The sequence below is a fragment of the Lissotriton vulgaris genome, chromosome 10, assembly GCF_964263255.1.
Source record: "Lissotriton vulgaris chromosome 10, aLisVul1.2, whole genome shotgun sequence".
NCBI lineage: Eukaryota > Metazoa > Chordata > Amphibia > Caudata > Salamandridae > Lissotriton > Lissotriton vulgaris.
Window position 1 is genome coordinate 724,400,704 of NC_141698.1, and position 27,197 is coordinate 724,427,900.

Genomic DNA, 27,197 nt, shown 5'->3' on the forward strand with positions numbered 1-27,197 from the left:
TTGCAATGCTCCCATTGACTTAGCCGTTTCTGTATCTTTCTTCATTTTTTCTAAGGTCTCGTCTGTGCTTGAACCAAACAGTGTCTTCTGATCAAAAGGTTTGTTCAGTAGGGCTGTTTGTACTTCTTGTTTGAATCCTGAGATTCTAAGCCATGCGTGCCTTCTTAGCATGACACTGGTGTTAATAGATCTTGCTGCAGTGTCTGCTGCGTCTAATGCGCACTTAATGGAAGTATTGGTTATTATTTTACCTTCCTGTATTAATTGATCTGCCTTTTTCTGATGTTCTTTTGGGAGATGTGTGATAAGTTTCTCTAACTCATCATAATGTGCCCTGTCATAACGTGCGAGTAGTGCTTGTGTATTGGCTATACGCCAGCTATTCGCTGCCTGTGATGCTACTCTTTTGCCTGATGCATCTATTAACTTTGACTCTTTATCTGGTGGAGGAGCCTCTCCTGTAGATAATGAGTTTGCTCTTTTACGAGCGTTTGAGACCACCAGCGAGTCCAGAGGTACATGCCCTTTAATAAATATTGGGTCCTTTGGAGCCGCTTTATATTTTTTATCAATTCTTGGGTTTAACACCCTGGCTCTCACTGGGTTTTCGAATATTTCCTCTGTGTGACTAAGAAGACCCTTCAACATAGGAAGAGTACCTGATGTTCTCTGTGCATTAGGTAGAGTCTCTAACAAGAAATCCTCTATTTGAGGTTCTGTATGCATATCTAGTTTGTGATATTTCGCTGCCCTATTAATGAGCTGCACAAAACCTGTGTTATCAGGTGGTGAAGGCTTTGAGGGATATAGCTCTGGGTCGTTGTCCTCATCTGACCCTACATCATAATTTTCCCATGGGTCCTCCTCATCTGGGATAGTTTCGTCATCCCCTTGAGGTTCTCCCTACCCTAGATCACTGTCTACATCTGACTGAGGTGTAGCTGGTCTTGGTGTGGAAGGTGTAGGAATATTTGGCCTATTGTGAGGAATAGGAGAAGAGGGTGTGACTTTATGTCGAGGAGAAGCAGGAGGAGTTATATTTGTCTCCATTGTTCTCTTTTTTGAAGGGAGAGGTTTATCTTCTGACTGTTCACTCTTTCTCTTCTTCGTGACCACTTTCCCAGTTTGTGGATCAATAAACAAGATCTTTTGTTTGGGATCCGTCTGTTGCTCCTGAATCGGTACCGAAGATCCTGGTTCCGAGAGGTGCTTTTGTTTTCGATCGTCAGATCTTGTTGTTTGACACCGAATGTCTGCTCGATTCCGACTTTCTGGGTATCGAGTGTATCTTGGACGATAAATCATATTTATGTTTCGGCATGTAATGTTTCGATACCGAGCTTTCCCTTGTATGTAGCCTCGGTGCCGAAGTCGATGTCGCCCTTTTCTCGGATCCGACATGGTGGGGGTCCGAGTGTTTCGGTTTCACTTTCAGTTTCGTTGCCGGGCCCGAGGGCGGGGCGTCGGAAACTTTTTTCTGCGGTTTGACCGGGCCCGAGGGCGGGGTCGTTACCGCACGGGGTCGGTTTTTCGGTAAGGGGACGTCGTCACTCACGGTTTGTTGCTCGATGAGTTCTTCAACCTCCGACTGGTCCCCTTCCGACCCCGACTGGTCTCTTCTTCCTCGATTTGCTAGTCTTCGAACAGCTCCGGGATCGCTTCCGCCTGCATTCTGGAAACCTCGTGTCTTCGAGCTCGACGATTTCTAATCGTTAGCTTGGAGGAGAATGCTGCACAGGCTTCGCAGTCCCTGGATTCGTGTTCAGGCGATAGACAGAGGTTGCACACCTCGTGTAGGTCCTTGTGTGGGAACTTCGCACCACACGTTGGACATTTTTTGAATGGAGTCCTTTCCATGGACTCCGGGCTTGACTGCGTCGAGAAAGGCCTCCTGTTCTTCGACGTAGATCCAAGTTTTTCTCTTCGATTTTGAATTTACAACGCGTCGGAATGGAAATGAAACGCGTTCGATAACAATACCGTCGAATTGGAAAGGGAATACGCGCCGATAAATCACTTTTTTCTGAAGTTGCTCTGGAGCGTCTCGATCCTCATCCGAACCCGATGGCGGAAAAAAACAATCTAAGGATGGAGCCGATGCCCATGCGCACTACCAACTAAGGGAGGAGTCACCAAGATACAAAAGACTCTCCAAGAGAAAAACAAAGTGCAATCATCCGAGCCCAACACCAGATGGTGATCTATTCATAATGTACCATCTGCAGCCCATATGCCTCGAACATTACAATTCGAATAAATGGTTACCTCGAAGTGAACAGACGGCTTTACATCAGAGAGGCCAGTTAGGTTAGGCCGACCAAGCACAAGCCTCTAAATGGAAGATCCTGGCCCAATTGAATGCGAACCGTTTCACGCTCAACAAGTGCTGTATACAGAACAGTCTGGACCAGAGACCGTGGCAGTCTTCCCTGAATGAGTACAGAAATACTTCAGAACCAAGGGGAGAAAACAGCGTTCAACAGGGGCGGCTCCTCCGTAATGGCAGAGGAGTGTCGCCCCCTGAGTCAGTCAACAGAAAATAAAATATATTTTTTTTCCACGGTGACTGACTCAGCCAGGGAGTGTTGCGCAGGGCGTGGCATGACAGGGAGGGAGTAGTTTGAACGGTAAAGTGCGAATGTCGGTTTGGCTGTCTGTCTGTCTTAGGCCGGCCAAACAGACATGAGCACTGAGGTTTCTCCAACCCACCTGTGTTACACAGCTGGGTTGGAGATATGCCACAGGCCCGAAGGCACTGTCTGAGTGGCGAACGAGGCCGCTCACACCAATCCGGTCACTGCTCTCATGCTAGGAGAGAAGCGTCTGGGTTGGGTGTGGAGCCTGTGCTGGTTTCCCAGGGACTGCTGGGACATGATCAGGAGTGAAGAGGAGGACCCAAGCGTCAGCAGCAGGACAGGTACGTTTTTATTTTATTAGGTCTCCCTAAGAACTGGAGTCTTCTGGTGGCCGCCACTGGTCACTGAGCCTTGTTCCTAACCACCCCAGAACTCCTAGGCCTTAGTCTGCCAACTCAGACCAGCCATGGAGCACTCTTAAGATGCAAGATCAGATCTTCACATCCTGCACCAGAGACAAGGTCCCAGAAATACAGACCCAGAAACAATGCACCTGCACAAACCGCAGCCAAAGTGCTGTTGGCACCACTGCCTGTAGATTCAAATGCACAGCGTGCATATCTGCAAAGTACTGAGTAAGACGGAGTTGCTTAATCGCTGTATCTAGTCACACCCAGACAATGCACTTTGGTTGCTGTTCCTTGTATTACAATGCTGGCTAGGACAATCCGAGCATTGAATGGTCACCAGCAGAGCTTAAAGTACCTGCATGCCCTCACTTAGAATCGAATAGAATGGAGGATATAGGACTATCACCAAGCGTTTATACTTAATGGAAGTAAAGTCTAGTTTCTTTTTCATTAGAATGTACACTGCTCTGACATTTACCAATTAGAGAAACACGTGGTAGCAGACGCAAATGTTTTTCTTCACAGTCAACCTGGGGGAGTAAGCCTGGAGTGTCTGAACTAGCTACTACTTCCTACAAGCTAGAACCTACAGAGGAGGGGTTTGATAATTTAGTGACAACGCAATAGTATGGGCTTTCAAGGGTAACAGCAATGCAGGTTACAAAAGCATTCGGAGTGGCACCATCTTGAAATGGAGCTAGCTTCTTTCGTCAGATCTTTCACACAATTGCTTCGCCAACTCAACAACTAGAGAGCCTTTTCATAGTCCAACAAGTGACAATTACTTGAAGACACAGTACTGTAAAACTCTTGAATGTACATGGTACCTTTCATCTTGTATTTCTAGCAGGGGCATCTGACTTGTAACAATGTGAGTGCCAATACGAGTTCCATACACCAGCTCTCAGTCTGTCAAGTAGCCTTTATGTACACATTCACTAAGCAAGAGAGCCATTTGCCTAATTAGGAGGCTAAAACACCCCCAATTTGAAGCATAGTGACTTAAGTTTTCAGATGAACTGCCCACATGTCAGAGTACAGCCTACAGCATTATGTTTTCCAAAAGTATTTTTATTAATATGCACCAGATAAATACGACATACATGAAAAGCATAATATCGACAAACTGTATGCAGTGCATACATGAAAACATTTCCCCAACAATAGCCTACAGCATGGTTTGAGTGTCTGAAAATGGTGGTAACTAAGTGACACTTGGATCCAGTCAGACAAAAACCAAGTTTATTAAGACCATGGACCATTAAACTACAATATAATAAAATACATCAAATTTTATATAAAATAAAAAATATATATTTCACATATCTTTATCACTTATAAAAACTGCCCTCAACAAAATAACACTGCATTGTAACGAAACCTCTACATTAATACAATAAACTAATTTTACAATCTCCACCTTTCTGCTTCTGTAAGTAAATAGTGCAGTAACGTTTTATTTAATTTCATTTTTTTATTGCATTCAACATACAAGGCATCTTATCAGATGCAAACATACCAATTTGAGCATTCCTAACATTCGCAGGTCTCATTCTAGTCCTACTTCCCACTTCAGCATCATCCTTGTATAGCATTCCACAACTTGTCTATTATGGCACATCCGGGTGCAGGGCCAAATAGGTTGTCATGGGTGCCCATATGTGCTTAGGTCTAGAGGCCGCAGGCAGACCCTATGCATACGTACTAAGTTAATCTCTGCAATATAATATATCTTTCAACCATTGCGCCAATTTAGGAGCAGATTACCAGATTTCCTCCCCCCCCCCCCATGGTTTGCCACTTGCCTTTTGGCCAACACAGCCAACACTACCACCAGTCACCGGTTGCTAGATTGCAATGTTGTCCCCAGGCCCAGCAGGCATAGCTGTGGAGAGCATTCCACCTTTTCCAACATCACTTAGGTCAGGATCTGTGTCACCTTGGTCCAAAAGTCAAATACTGGCGTGCAACCCCATGCCAGGTGTATAAAGTTTGCGTCTACTGCCCCACATCTGATACAATTAGCATTCTCTTTCAGCCCAAATCTACACAACTGACTGGGGGATTAATATATTTGCTGCAGAAATTTGAAAGTTAGTGTGCAACATGATTCCCATGTCTGCGTCTAGTGGCAGCTCTAACAGAGCATTCCATTTGTCTAGCGCTCTCCCTACGTTGCTTGGCTTATCAGCAATAGGGCCCTGTATAGCTTGGTTATGAGGCCTTTTCTCGTGGTGCTTTTGATCATCACCTGTAGTGCAGTGAGTAGGTGGTTCAGCCGGGAATTGTGGGTTCAAGGTCCACACTGCGTCTCTAAGTCTAGCGTAAGTGGATGTCGTTAGCGCCGATGGGCGTTGGTGGTGCGGAAGGTATCTGGTAGATATAGGCCTCCTAGCAATGCGAGTCCCGCCTTTGCCAGAATAGACAGTGCCAGGGGCTCTGAGGATACCGATATGTCTGGATGATATGCTAATGGCAATGCAGGTGCAGAGAGTTGTGTGGCCAGCTCTTAATTTTTGCCATGCTCTTGAGGTGCATCTTATTGTGTTTCACGGCCCACAGTATTTCTGGCCGGTTACGTAGCAGAATTAGCAGATAGGTGCACCGGAGGGGCATCACCTGTTTAGAAGGTAGCCGTATGCTGAGAACTGAAAAGCAGTGCTTGATAAAGTGTGTGAACTATAAAATCGTCCACTTACCTATTGGGTAGAACCCAATAGGTAAGTCGACGACAGGCTTAAGTTTGGGCCTTAAGTGTACACTCAGACACTAATGGTATAAAATCTCCTTATACCTACCATTGAATGTAATGCAAATTTTTCAAACACCAATGTCTGTTTGTCTTTTTTACTAGTTGTTTTGTTTGTCTGACTTGACCACTCAATTATCCTGGACATCACCTCCTTCAGAACTTGAGAGGACCTAGACATATTAAAGACGTCCAGGTGACATTACTGGATTTTTATTTGCACTTGTCACTCATTCACAATAATGCAGTAGCGAAGTTTGGTCCTGAAGAAAGCAGTGGACACCTAGCAGGGTCCATACACTGCAGAAACATGTTGACCTATATAATCTAAATAGTAGCTATTTGCTTAAACTACTATGTTCCCACACTGGTTTTAATGATTGGAAGTTAGAGAGGTACCTAATAAATTTCTTTCCCTCTCCACTCTCCAATTTTATATTTTTCACTTAGTTCACACACTTTATCACGCACTGCTTTTCAGTTATCAGCATACGGCTACCTTCTAAACACCCTTAATGACACTGGGGCATCCACCTATATTGTCCACACATTGTATGGTTGCAGGAATACCCTCCTTGGTGTAAGGAGTCCCAAGTGATGACAAGGGCGGCTCCGAACGATAACGGATTGGATACTTCCAAAATGTGAAAGTACCAGTCTAGTTAGTTCACTTATTTTGACATTATGCATGAGTTGGTATTGAGTTTGATACCAAAAGTGTGCCAACTGCGCCCGAGCACAGAAGTAATATAATTTCAGATTCGGGGTACCAAACCCCCTCTTTCAAGGGCTGAGTCAGTATCTCATTTACATCTAGGTTGCTTGCCCGCCCAGGTGAGTTTGACCAAACACGTTTTAAGAGTTTTGAAAAAGACTTCTGTCAGCTGTATCAGTATATTGATAAACATTTATAAAAATTGGGCAGTATTACCATTTTAATTATAGCAATACGATCAGCCAATGATAAAGGCAGTCTTATCCAGCTAGCCACTAGTACGGTTAGTTTAGTGAGGGCCTTGCCATAGTTCTCGTGGATAACTACCTCTGGGTCCCGCTGGACCCATACCTCCAAATATCTAACTAGGTCTTCGCACCACATTAGAGGGAACTTCAGGTCATACTTGATGGTGGCTGTCAGCGGAATAATAGATTTGTCCCAAATTATATTGAGCCCAGAATAGTACTCAAGTTTAATATACGTATGAGGGGTGCCAGGTTCTCTTCTGGGTCTTATACAGAGCACCGTATCGTCCGCATATAGTGAGATTGCAATCCGGCCTTCTCTAAAGCGCAGCGCTGCTGCTGCATGCCTTTGGCGCATTATGCATTCCAAGGGCTCTAGGGCAATAGAGAAGAGTATTGGACAGTGGGCACCCTTGCCTTGTGCCTCTACATATTTCTATGGGAGATGAAATATATTTATTCGCCTGAATCCTGGCAGCCGGGCCATTGTATAGCAGGCCGATCCAGTGCAAGGCGGCCTGCGGCATGCCCATACGGCGCATTATTGTAAACACAAATTCCCATTGTATCAAATCGAAGGCTTTGGTAGCGTCTAACAGCACTGCCGCAGCCTTCAGTTCTGGGTTCAATTGGTGCAAAATAGCAAATATTGTCCTTAAATTATGTGTCGATCGCTCCGGAATAAACCCGGATTGGTCTGTTAGTACCAGATTTGGCAGGAGTGGCTGTAGACGTGGGGCTATTATTTTCACTAGTATTTTGGTGTCTGTGTTGATGAGGGAGAGCCGTCGGTATGATTCACACCTGGCGAGTAGCTTCCCAGGCTTCAGTAGAGTTATTATGAGTGCCTCACGTAGTGTTGGGGGCAATCATCTCTCCTCGTAAGCCTCCAGGTACATTGCATGTAGATGAGGGGCAAGATGCTCTGCAAATGTTTTATAAAAAAAGCTTGCTAGGGAGCCCACCCCCCACCCGCCGCTTTCCCATTAGAAAGTGCTTGGATGGCCTTCACTTCTTCTAGTGAAAGTGGCTGCGTCAAATTGCAGTTGACCAGGGGATAGCCACGCCAGGGCTATGTCATTTAATTTTTCTGCAGTCCGAGTCGGATGCCCCTTTGCGCGGCCCATATAGTTAGCGTAAAAGTCCGTGAATACCAATATGATTTTAGGCGTGGAGTGGTGAGTCTCCTTATTATCATCCTCTATTTCAATAATGTATGTTTGCTCTTTAGAAGCAGCTATTTTAGCCGCTAAAGTGTGCCTAGGTCTGCCACCTTTCCCGTATGCCCATGCTTGCTTACGTCTGGACATGTAATGTGGCAGAGCAGGAAGTACGTCACACTATCCGATCACATGCCGGTCTTGCTGGAGATTGACATACCCACGCAGTGTAGGCCACCATATCAATACGGACTACAACCCTCCTCTCTGCTGTACCTGGTATTAAACAAGCATTTACAATGCAATGGTCTCTGCATTATTAACGGTAGAGCTATTGGCATTGCTTATTTTTTTTATCATATCATAAATAAGTGGCATTGTCATTGTCATTTACATTGCCAATAGCTTAATCGTGATCATTTTTTAGCGAGTATATCACCTGTATGCTGCTGCATGTAGTAGTGTTTGCGGCCCTGTATTGTATCCTCAATGTATTTCAATCTATTCTAAAGTGTTTTTAGAACCCCTGTTTGAATTCCCATGCACATGCCTCGGATTGGGACTTTAAAAGCCTCTTAAAGTGTCCCCATACTCACCACAGATCTCGCATTGTCATGGAAAAAAATTATTATCGCCTTATTGAAGCGTTTTTTAGGTCGAGAACCTAAAGGCTGCGCTTGCGCAGTCTTTGGTCGGAGATTTAATGTTTTTTAGACTGGGCTTGAACCCGCCTCTCTCCTCCATCTCTTTTCCATTGGCTGGCTTCCTAAACGGAGGTCAGCCCATTGGAGGAGAGGGGCTTCACTCTAATCAAGCCCCGTCTCTTTCGGATTCGGGGGCGTGTTTGTTGCGTTCTTTCCACCTGTGACGTCACCAGTCAATCAGATCGCCAAAAACACGCCCCCGAATCCGAAATTTTCGGAGGTTTGCGGCAGCCATTTTGTTTTAGCTTCGTTGTCGGAAACAGCCCCGCTGCCACTCCAGGTTAGGTTTTGACCCTGCTCTTCCTAGTTGTGCTCCGCTCTTCCTCGTTGTGCTTGTGTCCGTCCACACCCCCGCTGCTGTTCCTAGTCGTGCTTGTGTCCGTCCCCAGCCTGCTCCTGTTCCTGGTTGTAGTGGTGTCCGTCCCCCCACCCCCACTCTTCTTCGTTGTGCTGGTGTCCGTCCCCCCCCATCCCCGCTCTTCCTGGTTGTGCTGGTGTCAGTCACCCCCCACCCCGCTCTTCATCGTTGTGCGCATCACCCGCCCACTCTTCTTTGTTGTGCTGGTGTCCGTCCCCTCCCAGGCACGCTCTTCCTGGTTGTAGCGGTGTCCGTCCCCCCCCCACTCTTCTTCGTTGTGCTGGTGTCCGTCCCACCCACCCCGCTCTTCCTGGTTGTGCTGGTGTCCGTCCCCCCCACCCCCGCTCTTCCTGGTTGTGCTGGTGTCAGTCACTCCCCACCCCGCTCTTCATCGTTGTGCGCGTCACCCACCCACCCCCGCTCTCAGCTGTTGTAAATTAACAATAAAATGAATCATCTTCCTGAAGTACTGCAATATAAATGAAGTTTATTCCATCACAGGGTGCACTTCTCACTTCAGGCAAATGATGCATAAATGTATTTTTACCCTTTTTTTTAAATTTAAGTGTGCTCTGGTTGTGTGGGCAGAGCACCTAAATACGCCAACGTATTGTTATTTGAAAGCTTTAGAGCGGGGTGAAAAGGACTGATTACCAGGGTGTTTACATGTTTTAAGCAGTGAAACAAATGTCTAAGGCCCTCGTTATGACTGGCCAAGCAAAGTGGGCAGGAATGTCCCACCCGTAGAGTTACTGATACAGAGAAAATACAAGTTGGACCCTAACAGACCACTAAGAAATAAAGAATTACTGGGTAAAATCTGTAACACTGGTACTAATTCCCCTGGTATTTTCACATTTTTTTCCATGCTTTCACACAGATTTTGTCTGTTTTCAGCAGTCGAAATCTCCGGGTAAAATAAAAAGATCTGTGGTGCTTCCACAAATCTCATAATTCTGAAGCGGTTTCTGGCCCCTTGGGAATTAATAGGTCATTCATATCGAGGGCCTTATATGATTGCAATTGGGAAGACTGCCTTGAAAAAGTATCAGCAAGTTATTATTATTATGTTTCTTATATAGCGCCAGAATCGACCCACGAAGGGGTATCTCCGTGCTTGCCTTGGGAACCCGTCCTGGCTTTGCCCTGTGAGATAGACCCTACAGGGCATCCCCAAGGTGAAAGCCAGGCGGCCCGCCGCGGGGGGGCCGTTGTGGAGATTAAGCAAGCTTAATGCCCAGAGTTGCAGAGTGTGAACCCATGATTAGGTCAGGCACCGAAGCGAGAATTATCGAGTCCATGGACATTTGAGCTCAAGACCCTGCCGCGTCGGGAATTGAACCCTGGTCCCGGGTCTGACCTCTGCTTCAGGGTCTGCCTGCTCTAACCCTTCCTTCTGCTGTAAGAAGTAACTGCTCCTAGCAGTTAAGTGCTGGGCAGAATAATTCAATATAGTAGGTTGTGAGCTTTAGGCTTCATTGAGGTCTGTTTTTGACCTGAAATCAAATTATAAATCATGCTGTTCCTCGTTGTGCTTGTGTCCCCCCCGCTGTTCCTCATTGTGCTGGTGTCCCCCCCGCTGTTCCTCATTGTGCTGGTGTCCCCCCCGCTGATCCTCATTGTGCTGGTGTCCCCACCAACCCACTCACACTGTTCCTCGTTGTGCTGGTGTACCCACCCACTCACGCTGTTCCTCGTTGTGCTGATGTACCCACTCACGCTGTTCCTCGTTGTGCTGGTGTACCCACCCACCCACGCTGTTCCTCGTTGTGCTGGTATACCCACCCACCCATGGACCTTACTCATGCTACTCCTGCAAATTCATCGGCACCGTCAACAACTCCGCAACGAACACACCACAGATTCCCGACCCCAACCACCTACAATGCATCTTGCTCAACACCCGATCGGTCCACAGGCACGCCATTGACCTATGGAATCTACTAGACACCATCTCTCCGGACGTCGCCTTCCTTACAGAAACATGGATGAACGCCTCCTCCGCCCCAGACATCACCATTGCCATCCCAGAAGATTATAAGATCATACACAAGGACCGTACTGGCCACACAGGAGGAGGAATCGCTATCGTCCATAAGAAATCCATCCACATCTCTACCAGCTCTGACATTAATCTCGCCAACTCTGAACACCTTCACTTCCAGATCCACATCGACCCCAAGACCACACTCAGAGGCACCCTCCTTTACAGACCACCTGGACCCCGCACACAATTTAGTGAGGACATCACGGACTTCATCACTCCACGCGCACTCCCCTCCAAAGATTACATCCTCCTGGGAGACCTCAACTTTCACCTTGAAAAGAACAACGACCGCAACTCCACCACCCTTCTGGACAGCCTCGCCAACCTCGGACTTAAACAACTGGTCACTTCCCCCACCCACATCGCAGGTCACACTCTCGATCCTATCTTCACCTCCAGCAATCATGTCTCCTTCAGCCACACTACGGCTCTCCTCTGGACTGACCACAGCTGCGTTCACTTTACCTACAACAAGCTCAAACCCAACAACCACCCCCAACCAACTCTGCAAAGAAACTGGAACAAAATCACCATCAACCAGATCTCCTCATCGCTTCTTCTAAACCCCCCAGCCCACTCCTCAAACCCCGACCAAGCCACCACCAACCTCTCCCTATGGATATCCAACAGCGCCGACATCCTAGCACCACTGAAAAAGCGACAAAGCAAACTTGGCAGCAAGAAGGCCTCATGGTTCAACGATGATCTTAAGAAATCCAAGAAACTCTGCCGCTCCCTTGAGAAGGCCTGGAAAAAAGACCCAACCACCAGCACCAAGGACGCCTTCAAAAACGCCACCCGCATACACCACCAACTGATCCGAAAGGCCAAGAAAACCGCCTTCAAGGAACGACTAGATAACAACGCCCACAACAGCAAGGAACTTTTCAACATCGTCAAGGAATTTACCAATCCCCCGGCCAACTCTAACGACATCACCCCCTCTCAAGCACTCTGCGACTCCCTAGCCTCATTCTTCCACAACAAAATTGCAGACATCCACAACAGCTTCGACAACCAACCCGGAGACCAACCCTCCCAACCATCTACTGGACCTTCACCCCCCCTCGAACACCCTTAATGACTGGAACCCTATCTCCACTGAGGACACCATACGCCTGATTAATTCCATCCACTCAGGATCCCCCACAGACCCTTGCCCTCACCACATCTTCAACAAAGCAGACTCCATCATAGCACCGCACCTCCGAGACGTCATCAACTGCTCCTTCGAATCCGCCACCTTCCCAGAAAGCTGGAAACACGCTGAACTCGGCGCCCTTCTGAAAAAACCCACAGCGGACCCCACCGAACTCAAAAATTACCGCCCCATCTCGCTCCTTCCATTCCCGGCCAAAGTCATCGAGAAAGCAGTCAACAACCAGCTCGCCACCTTCCTCGAAGCCAACAAATCCCTTGACTCCTCACAGTCCGGCTTCCGAGCAAAACACAGCACGGAGACCGCCCTCATCGCAGCAACAGACGACATTCGAACTCTACTGGACAATGGAGACACAGTCGCCCTCATCCTCCTCGACCTCTCTGCAGCCTTCGACACAGTCTGCCATAGCACCCTTCTACAGCGCCTCAGAAACATCGGAATACAAGGAAAAGCACTGGAATGGATCACCTCGTTCCTCACCGGAAGAACACAGAGAGTCCGCCTTCCACCATTCAAGTCAGAGGCCACTGAAGTCATCTGCGGCGTGCCTCAAGGATCTTCACTCAGCCCCACCCTTTTCAACGTATACATGAGCCCCCTCGCGGCCATCGCACGCCAACACAACCTCAACATCATCTCCTACGCGGATGACACTCAACTGATCCTATCACTCACCAATGACCCTAGCACCGCCAAAACTAACCTACACGAAGGAATGAAAGAAGTAGCCGAATGGATGAAACACAGCCGTCTGAAACTGAACTCAGATAAAACAGAAGTCCTTATCTTAGGTACCTCCCCCTCTGCTTGGGACGACTCTTGGTGGCCAGAAGCCCTTGGAAAAGCACCCATCCCGACAGACCACGCACGGAACCTGGGCGTCATCCTGGATTCCTCACTTTCGATGAACAGACAAGTCAACGCCGTCTCTTCATCTTGCTTCAACATTCTTCGCATGCTCAAAAAAACCTTTCGTTGGATCCCCACCGAAACTAGGAAAACGGTCACCCACGCTCTGGTCACGAGCCGACTGGACTACGGAAACACCCTCTACGCCGGTACTACAGCTAAACTCCAGAAAAAACTCCAACGAATCCAAAACGCCTCAGCCAGGCTCATATTAGACATCCCGCGTAAAGAACATATCTCTGGTCACCTGAAAAACCTCCACTGGCTTCCTGTCAATAAGAGGATCACTTTCCGGCTCCTAACCCACGCACACAAAGCACTCTACGAAATCGGACCAGAATGCCTCAACACACGACTGTCCTTCTACACCCCCTCCCGCCAGCTACGATCATCCAACCAAGCCCTTGCCACTGTACCCCGCATCAACAAAACCACCATGGGAGGTAGATCCTTCTCCTACCTGGCAGCTAAAACCTGGAACTCACTTCCCACTTACCTTCGCCTTACCCAGAACCACCTAGCATTCAGAAAGCAACTTAAAACGTGGATATTTGACAAGTAATTCCCCACCCCTCCTCAAGCGCCTTGAGACCCTCTGGGTATGTAGCGCGCTATATAAATTCTTTGACTTGACTTGACTTCCTCGTTGTGCTCGCTTCCCCTGCCCCCTGGCTGTGCTCGCTTCCCCTGCCCCCTGGCTGTGCTCGCTTCCCCTGCCCCCTGGCTGTGCTCGCTTTCCCTGACTGTGCTAGCTTCCCCTGCCCCCCTGGCTGTGCTGGCTTCCCCTGCCCCCTGGCTGTGCTCGCTCTCCTGCCCCCCTGGCTGTGCTCGCTCTCCTGCCCCCCTGGCTGTGCTCGCTCTCCTGCCCCCTGGCTGTGCTCGCTCTCCTGCCCCCTGGCTGTGCTTGATTCCCCTGCCCCCTGGCTGTGCTCGCTTCCCCTGCCCCCTGGCTGTGCTCGCTTCCCCTGCCCCCTGGCTGTGCTCGCTTCCCCTGCCCCCTGGCTGCCCCCCTGGCTGTGCTCGCTCTCCTGCCCCCCTGGCTGTGCTCGCTCTCCTGCCCCCCTGGCTGTGCTCGCTCTCCTGCCCCCTGGCTGTGCTCGCTCTCCTGACACCTGGCTGTGCTTGATTCCCCTGCCCCCTGGCTGTGCTCGCTTCCCCTGCCCCCTGGCTGTGCTCGCTTCCCCTGCCCCCTGGCTGTGCTCGCTTCCCCTGCCCCCTGGCTGTGCTCGCTTCCCCTGCCCCCTGGCTGTGCTCGCTTCCCCTGCCCCCTGGCTGTGCTCGCTTCCCCTGCCCCCTGGCTGTGCTCGCTTCCCCTGCCCCCTGGCTGTGCTCGCTTCCCCTGCCCCCTGGCTGTGCTCGCTTCCCCTGCCCCCCTGGCTGTGCTCGCTTCCCCTGCCCCCCTGGCTGTGCTCGCTTCCCCTGCCCCCCTGGCTGTGCTCGCTTCCCCTGCCCCCCTGGCTGTGCTCGCTTCCCCTGCCCCCCTGGCTGTGCTCGCTTCCCCTGCCCCCTCGCTGTGCTTGCTCTCGTGCCCTCTCGCTGTGCTTGTTCTCCTGACACCTGGCTGTGCTTGTTCTCCTGACACCTGGCTGTGCTTGCTCTCCTGACACCTGGCTGTGCTTGCTCTCCTGCCCCCTGGCTGTGCTGTCTTCCACTGCCCCCTGGCTGTGCTCGCTTCCCCTGCCCCCTGGCTGTGTTTGCTTCCCCTGCCTGTGCTGTCTTCCACTGCCCCCTGTCTGTGCTCACTTCCCCTGCCCCCTGGCTGTGTTTGCTTCCCCTGCCCCCTGGCTGTGCTTGCTCCCCCCTGCCCCCTGGTTCCCCTGCCCCCTGGTTCCCCTGCCCCCTCGCTGGGCTTGCTTCCCTGCACATTCGCTGTGCTTGCTCCCCTCGCTGTGCTTGCTTCCCTGCCCCCTCACTGTGCTTGCTCTCGTGTGTGGCTCTGGGCGTATGTGTGGGGCTGTGTGTGTGTGGCTCTGTGTGTGTGTGTGGCTTCAGCAGGATGATCTATGACAATGTAGAGGGGACGGCTTAAATTGTTTAAGCCCCTTGTGAGGCGGTCCAATGAGCTCAAGGCTGAGAAAGCCAATACCCTGCGAGCAAACTAGGACAAGGAATTGGTGTGGGATCTTGGTTTCTTAAAACTAGAGTTTCAAGACAACAGCTAGATAACGAAGCATTACAAACCAGCAGACAGAGCAAGCCTCTCAGCCATGAATCAAAAATAGACAGTGAATTAGTTGATGGACAAGACAGGCTATTTTGTGCCATAATAGGCACATATGGAATAAGAAATGAGGTCCAAGCACTATGGCCGACAGCAAGTGTGCCGACTTCAACAGATAATTTCAGAAGCTCTACTTGAAACATGCTTCTTTGCATGGAATTAGATGCTTATTAAGTTACCGACCACACAGGAGCAGTCTTTCTCAACAAGTATGAATCTACTTTCTTAGGCCCTGAACTTTAGTAAAGTGAAAATAATTAGAATCTATAGACAGTTTATAGATTCACTTGTGGACAGTATTTCAGGCATGTGTTCTAAGAGCTGCTAGCTAACACTGATCTCAAAGTCATCTATGGACCTATGCATGCCACCTCTTTTATACACGTTTTCGTTTGGCGTCAGGCTCTCCAAATAAAAGACATTAAACTGCTGAAAGGCAGAGAAAGTAAGCATGATGCCTAGTGTGCTTTTCCTAGTTGTACTAAATAAACAAACCTTTGACACTACTGGTATGAAGTAGGCATTTGGTAAAACAATAAGCAATTGTTAAATGAGAACTTAAACAGAAACCACAATTCCTTTTAAGAAAATCTATTCTTAAAGAACAAGTTACTTACCTTCGGTAACGATATATCTGTAAGAAACATTAGTTAGTATTAGATTCCTTACCTTAGAATATCCCCAGGCGTCAGTCTGGATCCGGAAACTTTTGCGTAGCCGTACCCCTGCGCGTCGGTAGGCGTCGTCTGCAGGCGTCCCCTGCGGCTCCGCGTCCGACGTTGGCGTTGTGTGCCGTGATGACGTCGCTGGAGTATATAGACGCCGCCTCCGCGCGCTGACGTCAGTTCTTTGCACACAGCTTTTCCGCGCCAGAACAGGCAGAGCCATGTGAGAACCAACAATGGGGCCATTGAAACTAGGGCCCTGAAAGGGATGTCATTAACCCCAAGTATCAGTTCGCAGAACGGGGAGGATGGGTGGGGCGGTAAGGAATCTAATACTAACTAATGTTTCTTACAGATATATCGTTACCGAAGGTAAGTAACTTGTTCATCTGAAAGAAACACGTTAGTATTAGATTCCTTACCTTAGAATAGATACCCCAGCAATACCAACCCCGGTGGTGGGCCTGCGAACCAATACAATTTCACACCAGAAAGTCCAGGAGGACAGAACGGCCAAAGAAGCCATCCCTCCGGACTTGACTGTTCAGGCAGTAGTGCCTCGCAAAAGTGTGCAGCGAGGCCCACGTAGCCGCCTGGCAAATATCCTGCAAGGGGACTCCCCGACCCAGGGCAGTAGTAGCCGCCGTGGCCCGAGTGGAATGGGCCCTCAGCCCAGCAGAAGGCTCCTTTCGAGCCAAAGAGTAGCACGCTTTGATGCATAGAACGACCCACCGAGAAATGGTCCGTTTATGCACCGCCCGTCCCTTCTTTGCACCCACGTAGCCAACAAACAGTTGGTCATCCACCCGGAACTGACGTGTGCGATCCATATAAAATGAAAGCGCACGTTTTGGGTCCAGACGATGGAGCCGCTCTTCATCCTTTGAAGGATGAAGAGGCGGGAAGGAGGGCAAGGTGATGGACTGCCCGATGTGAAAAGCAGAGACTACTTTGGGCAGGAAAGAAGGTCTAGTTCTCAGAACCACCTTGTCTGGATGAATGGACATGAAAGGAGGTTTGACAGAAAGAGCCTGGAGCTCACTCACTCTCCTGGCAGAGTTGATGGCAACCAGGAAGGCCGTCTTTAAAGTCAAGAGACGGAGAGGACAGGAATGAAGTGGCTCAAAGGGAGCACACATCAAGAAAGTTAGAACCAGGTTCAAGTCCCACTGAGGCATCACAAACGGAACAGGAGGATACATGTGTGTGATGCCCTTCAAGAATCTTGTTACAATAGGGGACTTGAACAAAGAAGGTTGATCAGGCAGCCTCAGAAAGGCCGAAAGGGCCGAAAGGTAGCCGTTGATAGAGCCCAGAGCAGAACCCTGCTGGGCAAGAGAGAAGAAAGAGGAGAACCTCAGAAAGAGGGGCAGAAAGGGGGATCCACAGCCTTTGCTGTGCACCATGCCACAAATTTGTTCCACTGGCAGGCGTATACCGACTTTGTGGAGGAACGCCTGGCTGCCAGAATCCCATCACAGACTTCAGGAGGCAAGTCAAATGGCCTCAACTGTCGCCGCTCAATCTCCACGCATGAAGGTGGAAGCTGGACAGGTTCGGGTGGAGGACCGTCCCCTGCTGCTGCGACAGAAGGTCCTCCTGAAGGGGCAGGTGGATCGGGTGACCGACTGACATGCTGAGTAGCTCGGGATACCATTACCTTCGAGCCCTGTCCGGAGCCTCAAGGATGACTTGGGCCCGGTCGCGCCTGATCTTCTTCAGCACTCTGGGCAGAAGTGGTATAGGCGGAAAGGCGTATAACAGACCGCAGCTCCACTCGCGACGAAAGGCGTCGCCGTGCGAGTGCCGTCTTGGAAACTCCAACGCGCAGAACTGATGACATTGCGCGTTCTCTTCTGTGGCGAATAGATCTAACCAAGGCTCTCCCCATTGCAGAAAGAGGCCTTGCACCACGTCCGAGTTTAGACGCCATTTGTGATCCATCGAGCACCGACGGCTGAGTTTGTCCGCCCTGGCTTTCAGAGATCCCGCCAGGTGTTGAACCACCAGGGTCACCCCCTGATGTTCCAGCCACTGCCAGAGACGCAGAGCCTCCTGGCAAAGGGTCCACGCCCCACCCCGCCCTGTTTGTTGCAGTACCACATGGCGGTGGTGTTGTCCGTGAACACCTGCACCACACTCCCGCTGACAACAGGGAGGAATGCCTTCAGTGCTAGACGAATCGCCCGTAGCTCCAACAAATTTATATGGAGCCGGGACTCCGCCGGAGACCAGATGCCTCTGATCTCCGCCTCTCCCAGGTGGCCTCCCCAGACCTGGAGGGACGCGTCCGTCACAACAACGTGCTCCGGTTGGGGAAGGGAGAGGGATCTGCCTCTGACCCAATCGCGGTCCGTAAGCCACCACTGTAGTTGTCTCGCAGTGCCCTCCGAGATCAAGACATGGTCGGACAAGTTGCCCTGATGCTGGGCCCACTGAAACTTCAGGTCCCACTGCAGAGCCCGCATCCGCCACCAGGCGTGATGCACCAGAAGGATGCAGGAAGCCATCGGCCCCAGCAGCCGCAGTGTCAACCTGACCGAAACGCGGGATAACGACTGGAAGATGGGAATCAAAGCCTGTATATCCTGGACTCGCCGTTCCGGAGGATAAACCCGAAACTGCGCCGAGTCGAGAACCGCTCCGATGAAAAGGAGCTTTTGAGAGGGACACAGGTGTGATTGCGGCACATTGATGGAAAACCCCAGCTCGTGCAGGAGGTCTGCCGTCATCTGGAGGTGGTGGACGACTGTCTGGGGCGAGCCCGCCTTCAACAACCAGTCGTCTAGGTAGGGGAAGACTGAAACCCCTAACCTGCGCAGATGGGCTGCGACCACCGCCATCACCTTTGTGAACACCCGTGGGGTGCTGGTAAGGCCGAAGGGGAGCACGATAAACTGAAAGTGCTCTTGGCCTACCGTGAACCGCAGGTAACGCTGGTGGGCCGGCAGGACGGGGATGTGAAAATATGCATCCTGCAAGTCCAACGCTACCATCCAGTCTTGCGGGTCGAGAGCAGCCAAGATTTGAGCCAATGTCAACATCTTGAACTTCTCCTTACGGAGGAAGCCGTTGACGTTCCTTAGGTCCAAGATAGGACGTAGGCCCCCCTTGTCCTTCTTGAGTACCAGAAAGTAGTGGGAATAGCAACCACGCCCTACTTCTGGCCCAGGAACGCGCTCGATGGCCCCCTTGGCCAAGAGGGCCGTAACTTCCTCCTTCAGAAGTGCCAAGTGGTCCCCCGACACACAGTGGTTCTGCGGTGGCATGGCTGGAGGAGTGGTCTCGAAGGGGAGGGAGTAGTCCCTTCGGACGATCTGCAGCACCCACCTTTCCGAGGTAATGGTGCGCCAGTGGGAGTGGTGATGGCGAACCCTGCCACCCACTGGCGTCACATGGGCCTGAAAGCACGGACTAGGAGGATTTTGTGGCAGATGCTGCGGGGGGAGGTGTGGCCTGACCTCGCCGTTGTCCCCGACCGCCTCCACGGCGGTTTCCACGGCCGCCACCGCGTTGATAAGTTTGTTGCGGCGCGTGGCTGGCAGCACGTTTGGGACCGCCCCTTCCTTGGCCACGAAAGGAGCGAAACGAACCCGTTTGCTGGCGCTGGGTCGACAGACCCAAGGACTTGGCCGTGACCCTGGAGTCCTTGAAGCGCTCCAGCGCGTGGTCCGCTTTGTCACCAAACAGGCGACAGCCATCAAACGGCATGTCATCAAAGCATTCTGGACATCTGTCGAGAAGTTGGCGGATCTCAGCCAGGCGTGGCAACGAATCGCCACCGTCGTGGACATCGCTCTGCCCAGCGAGTCGGTCGAATCAAGACCACACCTAATGGAGTATTTTGCTGCGTCTCGGCCTTCAATCATAACCTTGCCGAGCTTTGCCCGTACCTCCGGTGGACATTCCGGCAGCAATTCCGCGACCGTGTCCCACAGAGAGTGGGTGTAGCTCCCCAAGAGGCACGCGGTGTTGCAAGACCGCAGTCCCAGACTCAGGGACGAGAAGACCTTTTTGCCATACTGGTCGTACCTCTTTGATTCCCTGTCGGGCGGGGCCGACGGGAATGCGGTTTGGGAAGTGGAGGCCTGGATCACCAGACTCTCAGGGGTGGGATGGGTGAACAGAAACTTGGGGTCATCCGAACGCAAACGGTGGCGTCTGGCCAAGTTCCTATCAACAGGCGAACCTGAAGCGGGCCTGGACCACGTGCCCAAAAGAACGTCATACAAGGCCTCGTTGAACGGCAGCAGTGGCTCCTGTGGGCATGACTGCGGTTTGAGGCCCTCAGTGAGGATGTTAGTCCTCACGGCAGCCCTCATCAACATCACTGAATAAGCAGCCCCCTCCTCCGAAGCCACGGTAGGAGGCGAGACAAAGCCAGGGTTACGGGAGTCGTCTAGACCACTGGCTTCACCCAAGTCACCTGCCCAGTCCGCAGTGTACTGACATTCAAGTGTCAGAGGGTCCTCAGACCCCTCCCAATCCTCTCCGCAATCTGCCTCCTCATCATATTCGGGATCAACATAGTAGACCGGCTCCTCGGGGTTCATAGGCCCCCATCGGCGCCGGACTCTGTCGTGCGACGCCGGTTCGGCTCCGTGACCGGATTCGGAGAGGGTATGGGGGCCAGCCGGCGTCGACCCTGAAGGCCCCTGCGGCGCCGGGACCGGAGCCGTCAGCGGCGCCGGGGCCAGAGCACCCGACGGCGTCGAGGCAGGAGCGCCGTAGGCCCCGTCGGAGAAGATAGCTTCCTCATGGCCATGAGGAAGCTATCTCCTCGGGCGACGCGCTTTGCCCAGGGACCGTAGGGTATGGAGCAGGCCGCGCTGGCAGCTCATGCGGAGCCGTGGGGGTGGGGCTACCCGAACCCCCGGCCGCATCACGCGAGCGTCGGTGGGGGGAGTCGGGGGTACGATGACGACGCCCCGACTTCTTGTGCTTCCTACCAGAGGAATGGTGATGACTTCCGGAGCGTTCGTGACGGCTCCGCGACTGCTCCCTCGACCTCCGGCCGGACCGGGACCTCTCGACGCGGTGCCGACACTCGCAGCTCGAGTAGCTTGCGGGACCTCTCCCGCCTAGCTTTCTTCGTCAAGACTCGGCAATCGACACAGGCGTCCACGTCGTGGTCGGGGCCCAGGCACCGGAGACAGAGGCGGTGATGGTCCATGACCGACATCGTGCGGTCGCAGTCATCACAGTTCTTAAAACCAGGCATCCTACCGGCACCGTAAGAAGATTTATCAAAAGATTCAAAACTTTGGTCAAAAGACCGGAGTACTGCTCTTCGGATCTGCGCTAACTGGCGCGGAAAAAAGAAGAACTGACAGCGCGCGGAGGAGGCGTCTATATACTCCAGCGACTTCATCACGGCGCACGACGCCAACGACGGACGCGGAGCCGCAGGGGATGCCTGCAGACGACGCCTACCGACGCGCAGGGGTACTGCTACGCAAAAGTTTCCGGATCCAGACTGACGCCTGGGGATATTCTAAGGTAATGAATCTAATACTAACGTGTTTCTTTCAGATTCTAGGGACTCTGAGACCATATTGCTTTGGAAAGACTTCTGACTTATTACCAAGGGCCAGAAAAAAGGATAAAGAACTATGAAAGCAATACAAGAACTCCACCTGGCAGTAAAGCATCTACAACTGTAAATGTGCTGCCAACCCTAGTCACAAGCAGTGGATGGCTTGCAAACCCAATGAGGCACTTACTCAGTAAGGGTTGGATTCTAGCTTTGTGTTCTCTTTCAAGGATAAATCCTGCTCCGTGAACTTACAGAGCAGTAATCATGTTTTTATCAAAAGTGGTTACCCTGCAGCAATACTAATTTAATAGAACATCAAAGACCACCAAATCCTAGTTTTAGAAACACAATGCCCCAGAGTGTGCACATTATTGGGACTTACGTGGCTGCAATGACCACTTCTTCATTTGTGACTGGCTGAGTGCGCGATCTGTCCTGTGCACGCCGCAGTCGTCGCTCCACAGCTGTATTTCTTGAACGTGGCTTAGGAACATTTTTCGAATCAAAGGACTTTTCCATTTCCTATGAACAGATGAAGATAATTAAAAATGAAAATGTTGACCAGGAAAATGGGATGTATTGCTGTCCTCCACTATTTGCTATGATGGTGGTTTAATGCGATCATTAAATTAACTAAGTTAGCCTTCCGCCCAAAGAAATAACAAAAAGGCAAAAACAAAGCGTGCAGGTATAATATGGAAATCATAGCGAACTGGAAAAGTCTTTCGAAATTCTCAGATACACAGGCAACGGAATGCTTATCTTGTCAATCTGAGCCTGAACACTTAGGCTGTAGTCATACCCTTTCCTTTCCTTTCCTTTCCTTTAACATAGTGTTCCCTCTCCTTGTTCGTGCAAAAGTATTTCTTGCTGTTAAGCGCTTGATTCTAGTTTATTCATTGGAATTATCTTTAGTGTAACAGGCAAGGTGATTTCATGACACAAGTGTGACAGAATTTGCAAGCCCTTCCTCTTTACCTGCTGCGTTATCAAACGGAGGCCCAAGGCAAGCGTTCTATTATGTTATGGAATTTAAATGGCGCAGTGAAAACTATTAAGGTTGCTTCGCACTACTACCCGGCAGATGTGACCAATGGCAAAAGTACATCAGAAATTTCTAAATTATCCAAGCCTGAAAATTCTCAAACAATTAAGAGTACACTAGAAAACGACCTCCAGAAGGCAGATAAGGTGTGCCACATTTTAGGTACCAAGAAAGAAAGCAAAGTGCCCTTGCCTCGCTAAGGTACATATATCCTCAAAGAAAAATTTCCATACCTTCAGTAATGCTTTTTCTGGTAGTGACTATACCTTTTGAATATTCCCCAGGTGTCAGGCAGGACCCGGATACTTTTCAGCAGCACCGCTGGGCATCGCTAGGTGGTACGGTGTGGCACTGCACTGATGCCATTGCACTCCAGAAAGGACTTACAGGGCCTATAAAGGCACCACTTGTGCACCACCACATGCAGAGCCCCAAAAGCAAATTGATGTGTCCAGCATGTAGCTTCTTAGACTTGGATCTTATTAATGGATTAAGGCCAACTGCACAACAGGGAGACTGGGAGGGTCGAGGGAGGAATCTGTGCTAGGTCAAGACTATCAGAAAGAGCATTAACCCCTTCCCTGCTCATGACGAGCTCAGCTCGTCATGAGGCACACTGGAGCTGTGCTGATGACGAGCTGAGCTCGTCATGAATAAAGCCTAATAACAATTTCCAGCATAGGAGGGAAATTGCCTTAGCAGCCAAGGTGTTAACAAACGTTAAGTAACTGGTCCTTCAGAGAGACTTTTAGCTACAGATTCCTCCTCTTCTGAATAGCTGCCAAAGAAGTACCTGTTTCGAGGTAGGTCTATGGATGGACTCAAACCAGAAAGTCCTGCAGGATTGATTGGGCAAAATGCTTCCCTCAGCAAACTGGATTATTCAGGTAATGCTTCATGAATGTATAGAGGGACGGTCCTGTAGCCATCTAGCAAATGTCCAGGACAGGTACTCTGTATACCAATGCAGTGGTAACAGCTTTGGCCCTGGTACATGGAGCATCCAGCCCTTACGGAGGCAGCTATTTAGCTAGTGAATAGCACATCTTAATGAAGATTATGGTCCAGCAGGAGATGGTTCTCTTCTGCACATCCTATCTCCCTTATCAGTCCAGACACTCACATCACCAAAACAGTTGCCTCTGAGCGACATTGCATACTCCATAACTGCAGATCTGCAACCAAACACAAACTGGAAATCTCTGACACTATCACCCACCACAATCTCAACATGCTCTTTTCTCACTGAGACCTGGTTTAAGGACTCCTCTCACACTTTATTTGATCTTTTGACACCTACTGACTACTCTATCCTCAGAAACAACAGAACAGACAAGATTTGGGGAGGTGTTGCGAATATCTTCAGAAACTCCCTTCAAATCAAAGCCTTTCCCACCATTCTCTTCCGCACATTTGAATGCCTTTCCCTAGAACACCAAGTTAATCACGGATCACCCCTCAGGTTCCATGCCATCCACCACCCTCCCGGTAATTGCTCTTCCTTCATGGAGGAACTCATTGACTTCATTAGTGACCAATATTCACAAAGCGACAAGCAAATCTTCCTAGGTGATTTCAATCTCCACTAGGGATCCGTGGAAGACTTGGCTGCCAACAAGCTTGCAACCTTTCTCTCAGCTAACGATCTTGTCCAACACTGCTCGGAAATTACACATGCCAAGGGCTCAATTCTGGACCTTGTTATTTCTAAATCAGACCAGCTTACCATTGCTCCCTCTATCCATGTAGACTGGTCAGACCATTTTCTCATTCCCTTCTGTTTTCACCTCTGTCGCATAACTCTCGGCCAACTTAAAATGGCCTCCAATTGGTTCCGCAACACAAAAAACATTGATCTTGAGACTCGGATTCTGCTATGTGTTCACTTCCTAGTCCAGACCCCAATACGGATGTCAACTATCTCACTCCCTATTGCCTCTCAATCCTTGCAGTCGAAATCGACACGGTTGCTCCACTCCAAAGCAAAAGGAAAACACCCACCCCCTAAGCTCCTTGGTTCAATAAAGCTCTCTAGGATGAAAGGAAAACTTTAGAATCTTGGAGAAACCTTGGAGACAATCTCCATCCACCTCCAACCTATCTTTTACGTTCAGCAAGATCCAAATACCACTAGCACATCTTCCAGGAAAAAATATCACATTTCAGATCCCTCCTTGATTCAGCTAGAAACAGACCCCAAAAACTTTTCAACCTCATCAAAACCCCAAACTGTTCTCCCCAAACCATCAATCCTGAGGATGCTTCAAAGAAAGCAACTGAGTTCGCTATATTTTTCGATCAAAAGGTAACATCACTGGTGGAACAGGTCACCCACCCCATCCCCATTGAGGAGCCAAAATCCTTAATCACTTGGCAGAACTTTGCAGCTATCTCGGAAGATGATCTCCTCAAATGCATCCTTGAAACCAAACCCTCCAACCATTCTTCTGACCCCATACCCAGTGTCATCGCAATTGATTTATATATCAATACTCTCTCCTACTGGACCAGGCTAGTTAATCTCTTCCTCAGTCAAGGATCTCTCCCAGTTGTCCTCAAAACAAGACAGGTTACCCCCACCCCTTCTAAAAAAAAAACCCTCTGCAGATGCGAACAACCTCAATAACTTCCGCCCCATCACCAATCTCCCTTTCCTTTCAAAGATCACAGAAAAATGTGTTGCAAAACAACTTTCCCAACACATTATGGACAATAATCTCCTTGAATGTTCCAGTCTGGCTTATTCAAAATTGCAGCACCGACACAGCCCTACTGCGAGTGATTGATGATGCGCTGCATATATTCGATGCAGGGGAATCGTGCCTTCTGATTCTTCTTGACCTCTGCAGCCTTTTGATACTGTTAATCACAACACCCTCCTTAACATTCTTCAAAAGAGGGGGGTGGCCAGCAGCATGGCAGAGTAGGACGCGCTTTCGCCGAGCTCCGGCTGAAAGCTTCATCTGACAACGATTCTGGCGCCCTGCGGGCCTGGAGAATACCTGTAAGACACCTAGGATAGTGTCTTAAGCTGTGCAGCTGCGACGGAGGGTCAATACACTGCCGAAATCTAGCTTTGCAGCCCGTTACCCGGACCGGCTCCGACCTGAGGGACGAGTCAAGATGGCACCGCACGGGGTCTGAGGAACGAGACCCGAAGCGGTGTACCTGCAGATGGAGGCGGTGGCCTGCGGCGTAGAACCCTAGAGTGAGTGACTATCCCAAGGTGGACCGGAGCGGTTCCCCCCACCGTCCGTGGAGGCTTGAGTGCGGCTGGTGCTCAGTGGCGGCCCGGGGGAGGAGGGCCCCTCCCCCACTGCGGCGGAGGACTGAGAAACTGGCTGCGGCTGGAGCTGTGGTGCCGCTGGGCAGGCCTTTGGACACCGCGAGTGACATCCTGTGCTGGGGGCAGGCACGTCTCCCCAAGAGGCTCCACGGCTTGCCAGAGATAGGTGCAGTGCTTGGAAGATTGTGGGGAGGCACTCCGGTCTTGCGGGGCTGCAGGAAGGAGAGAGGGTGCGACATGGGGGAAGAGACCCTCGGCTGGGATCGGCCGACCCTGCGTCCGGAACAAGTACCCAGAGCGGAGATCGACTGGCAGGTGAGTAGCTGCAGGGGGGAGAGGAGGGCCTGGACTAGGCAGAAAGAGAAGGCATGAAAGCCCCCACCTTCCCTCCCCACCCTCCCACCCACACACAGTGACCCCAGGTGGAGGCAGCAGCGGAGAAGCGGCTGTGCGAGGGGCTGGTGAGGTGGGGGACCCGCGGACCGCTCCCCCCCCTACTGACTATCGCAGAGGGGCAGCAGCACTTCTATTTCACCGATGAAGTACCCCATAGAGATCGGAGAAGCCCATTGAGGTTGGGGCCGGCCGCCTCGCTACCGTGGAAAATGGAGGCAGACCTATCATATGAAGTGGACGCTCTGGAGATGGCTGCTAACGGGACGACCCGGGGGGACGACACACCGGTGTGATTGCGTGGGGATTGCCTCTCCCCTCCCCCTGGTGCACCATCTTCGGGCATTGCCTGTGTTGTGGTAAGGCTATTAGCCACAGTATGTGCCGGGATGGGGCTCAAAACTGCTGCAACAAGGACTGATGAACCAATACACAAAGGACCCCCCCCCCGCATACCCCCTGTAGGAGGAGCGCCAGGGTGCCAGATCAGACACAGATACCCTGCTACAGCCGATCCAGGAGTCCAGGACCGCGCTAGAGGGCCAGATCGGAGCGGTGGGGACAGAGGTTGCGCTACTGCGACAGGACCTCAGAAACCTGGCCGGCAGAGTCACTGAGGCGGAGACGCGGCTGGGCGAGGTGGAAGACTACATGCATGACCTCCAAAAAGTATGCGAGACCTTTAATCTTCCCATAGGGACCTGCTGTGGAGGGTGGAGGATGCGGAAAACAGGGCCCGCCATAATAACCTCCGCTTTGTGGGCTTCAGGGAGGGAATCGAGGGGTCAAACTACTGGACTTTCTACACACATGGCTGTGGTCCACTTTTCCGGCGGATAAGTTCTCCCCGTGTTTTGTTATAGAAAGAGCCCATCAGGCGCTGCTGGACCGCCCGCCTGCAGGGGCGCAGCCGCGGCCGGTGATAGCCCGCTTTCTGAAATTCCAAAATAGGGATATGATCCTCGGAGTGGCCTGGAAACTGGGGAAAATCAAGCACGAAAATACTCGCATAA

General features: G+C 50.8%; 1 protein-coding gene across 28 annotated transcripts in view; it reads right to left on the reverse strand.

Annotated features, from left to right (window-relative positions):
- The window catches only part of SVIL (supervillin), an 807,080-nt gene that overhangs the window by 334,540 nt on the left and 445,343 nt on the right, over nucleotides 1–27,197 (reverse strand). For all 28 annotated transcript variants that reach the window (XM_086941586.1, XM_086941584.1, XM_086941578.1 and 25 more), the window contains one exon: nucleotides 21,843–21,982. In XM_086941586.1, the coding sequence (XP_086797712.1) occupies nucleotides 21,843–21,982 (140 nt within the window). The remainder of the gene's footprint in view (nucleotides 1–21,842; nucleotides 21,983–27,197) is intronic.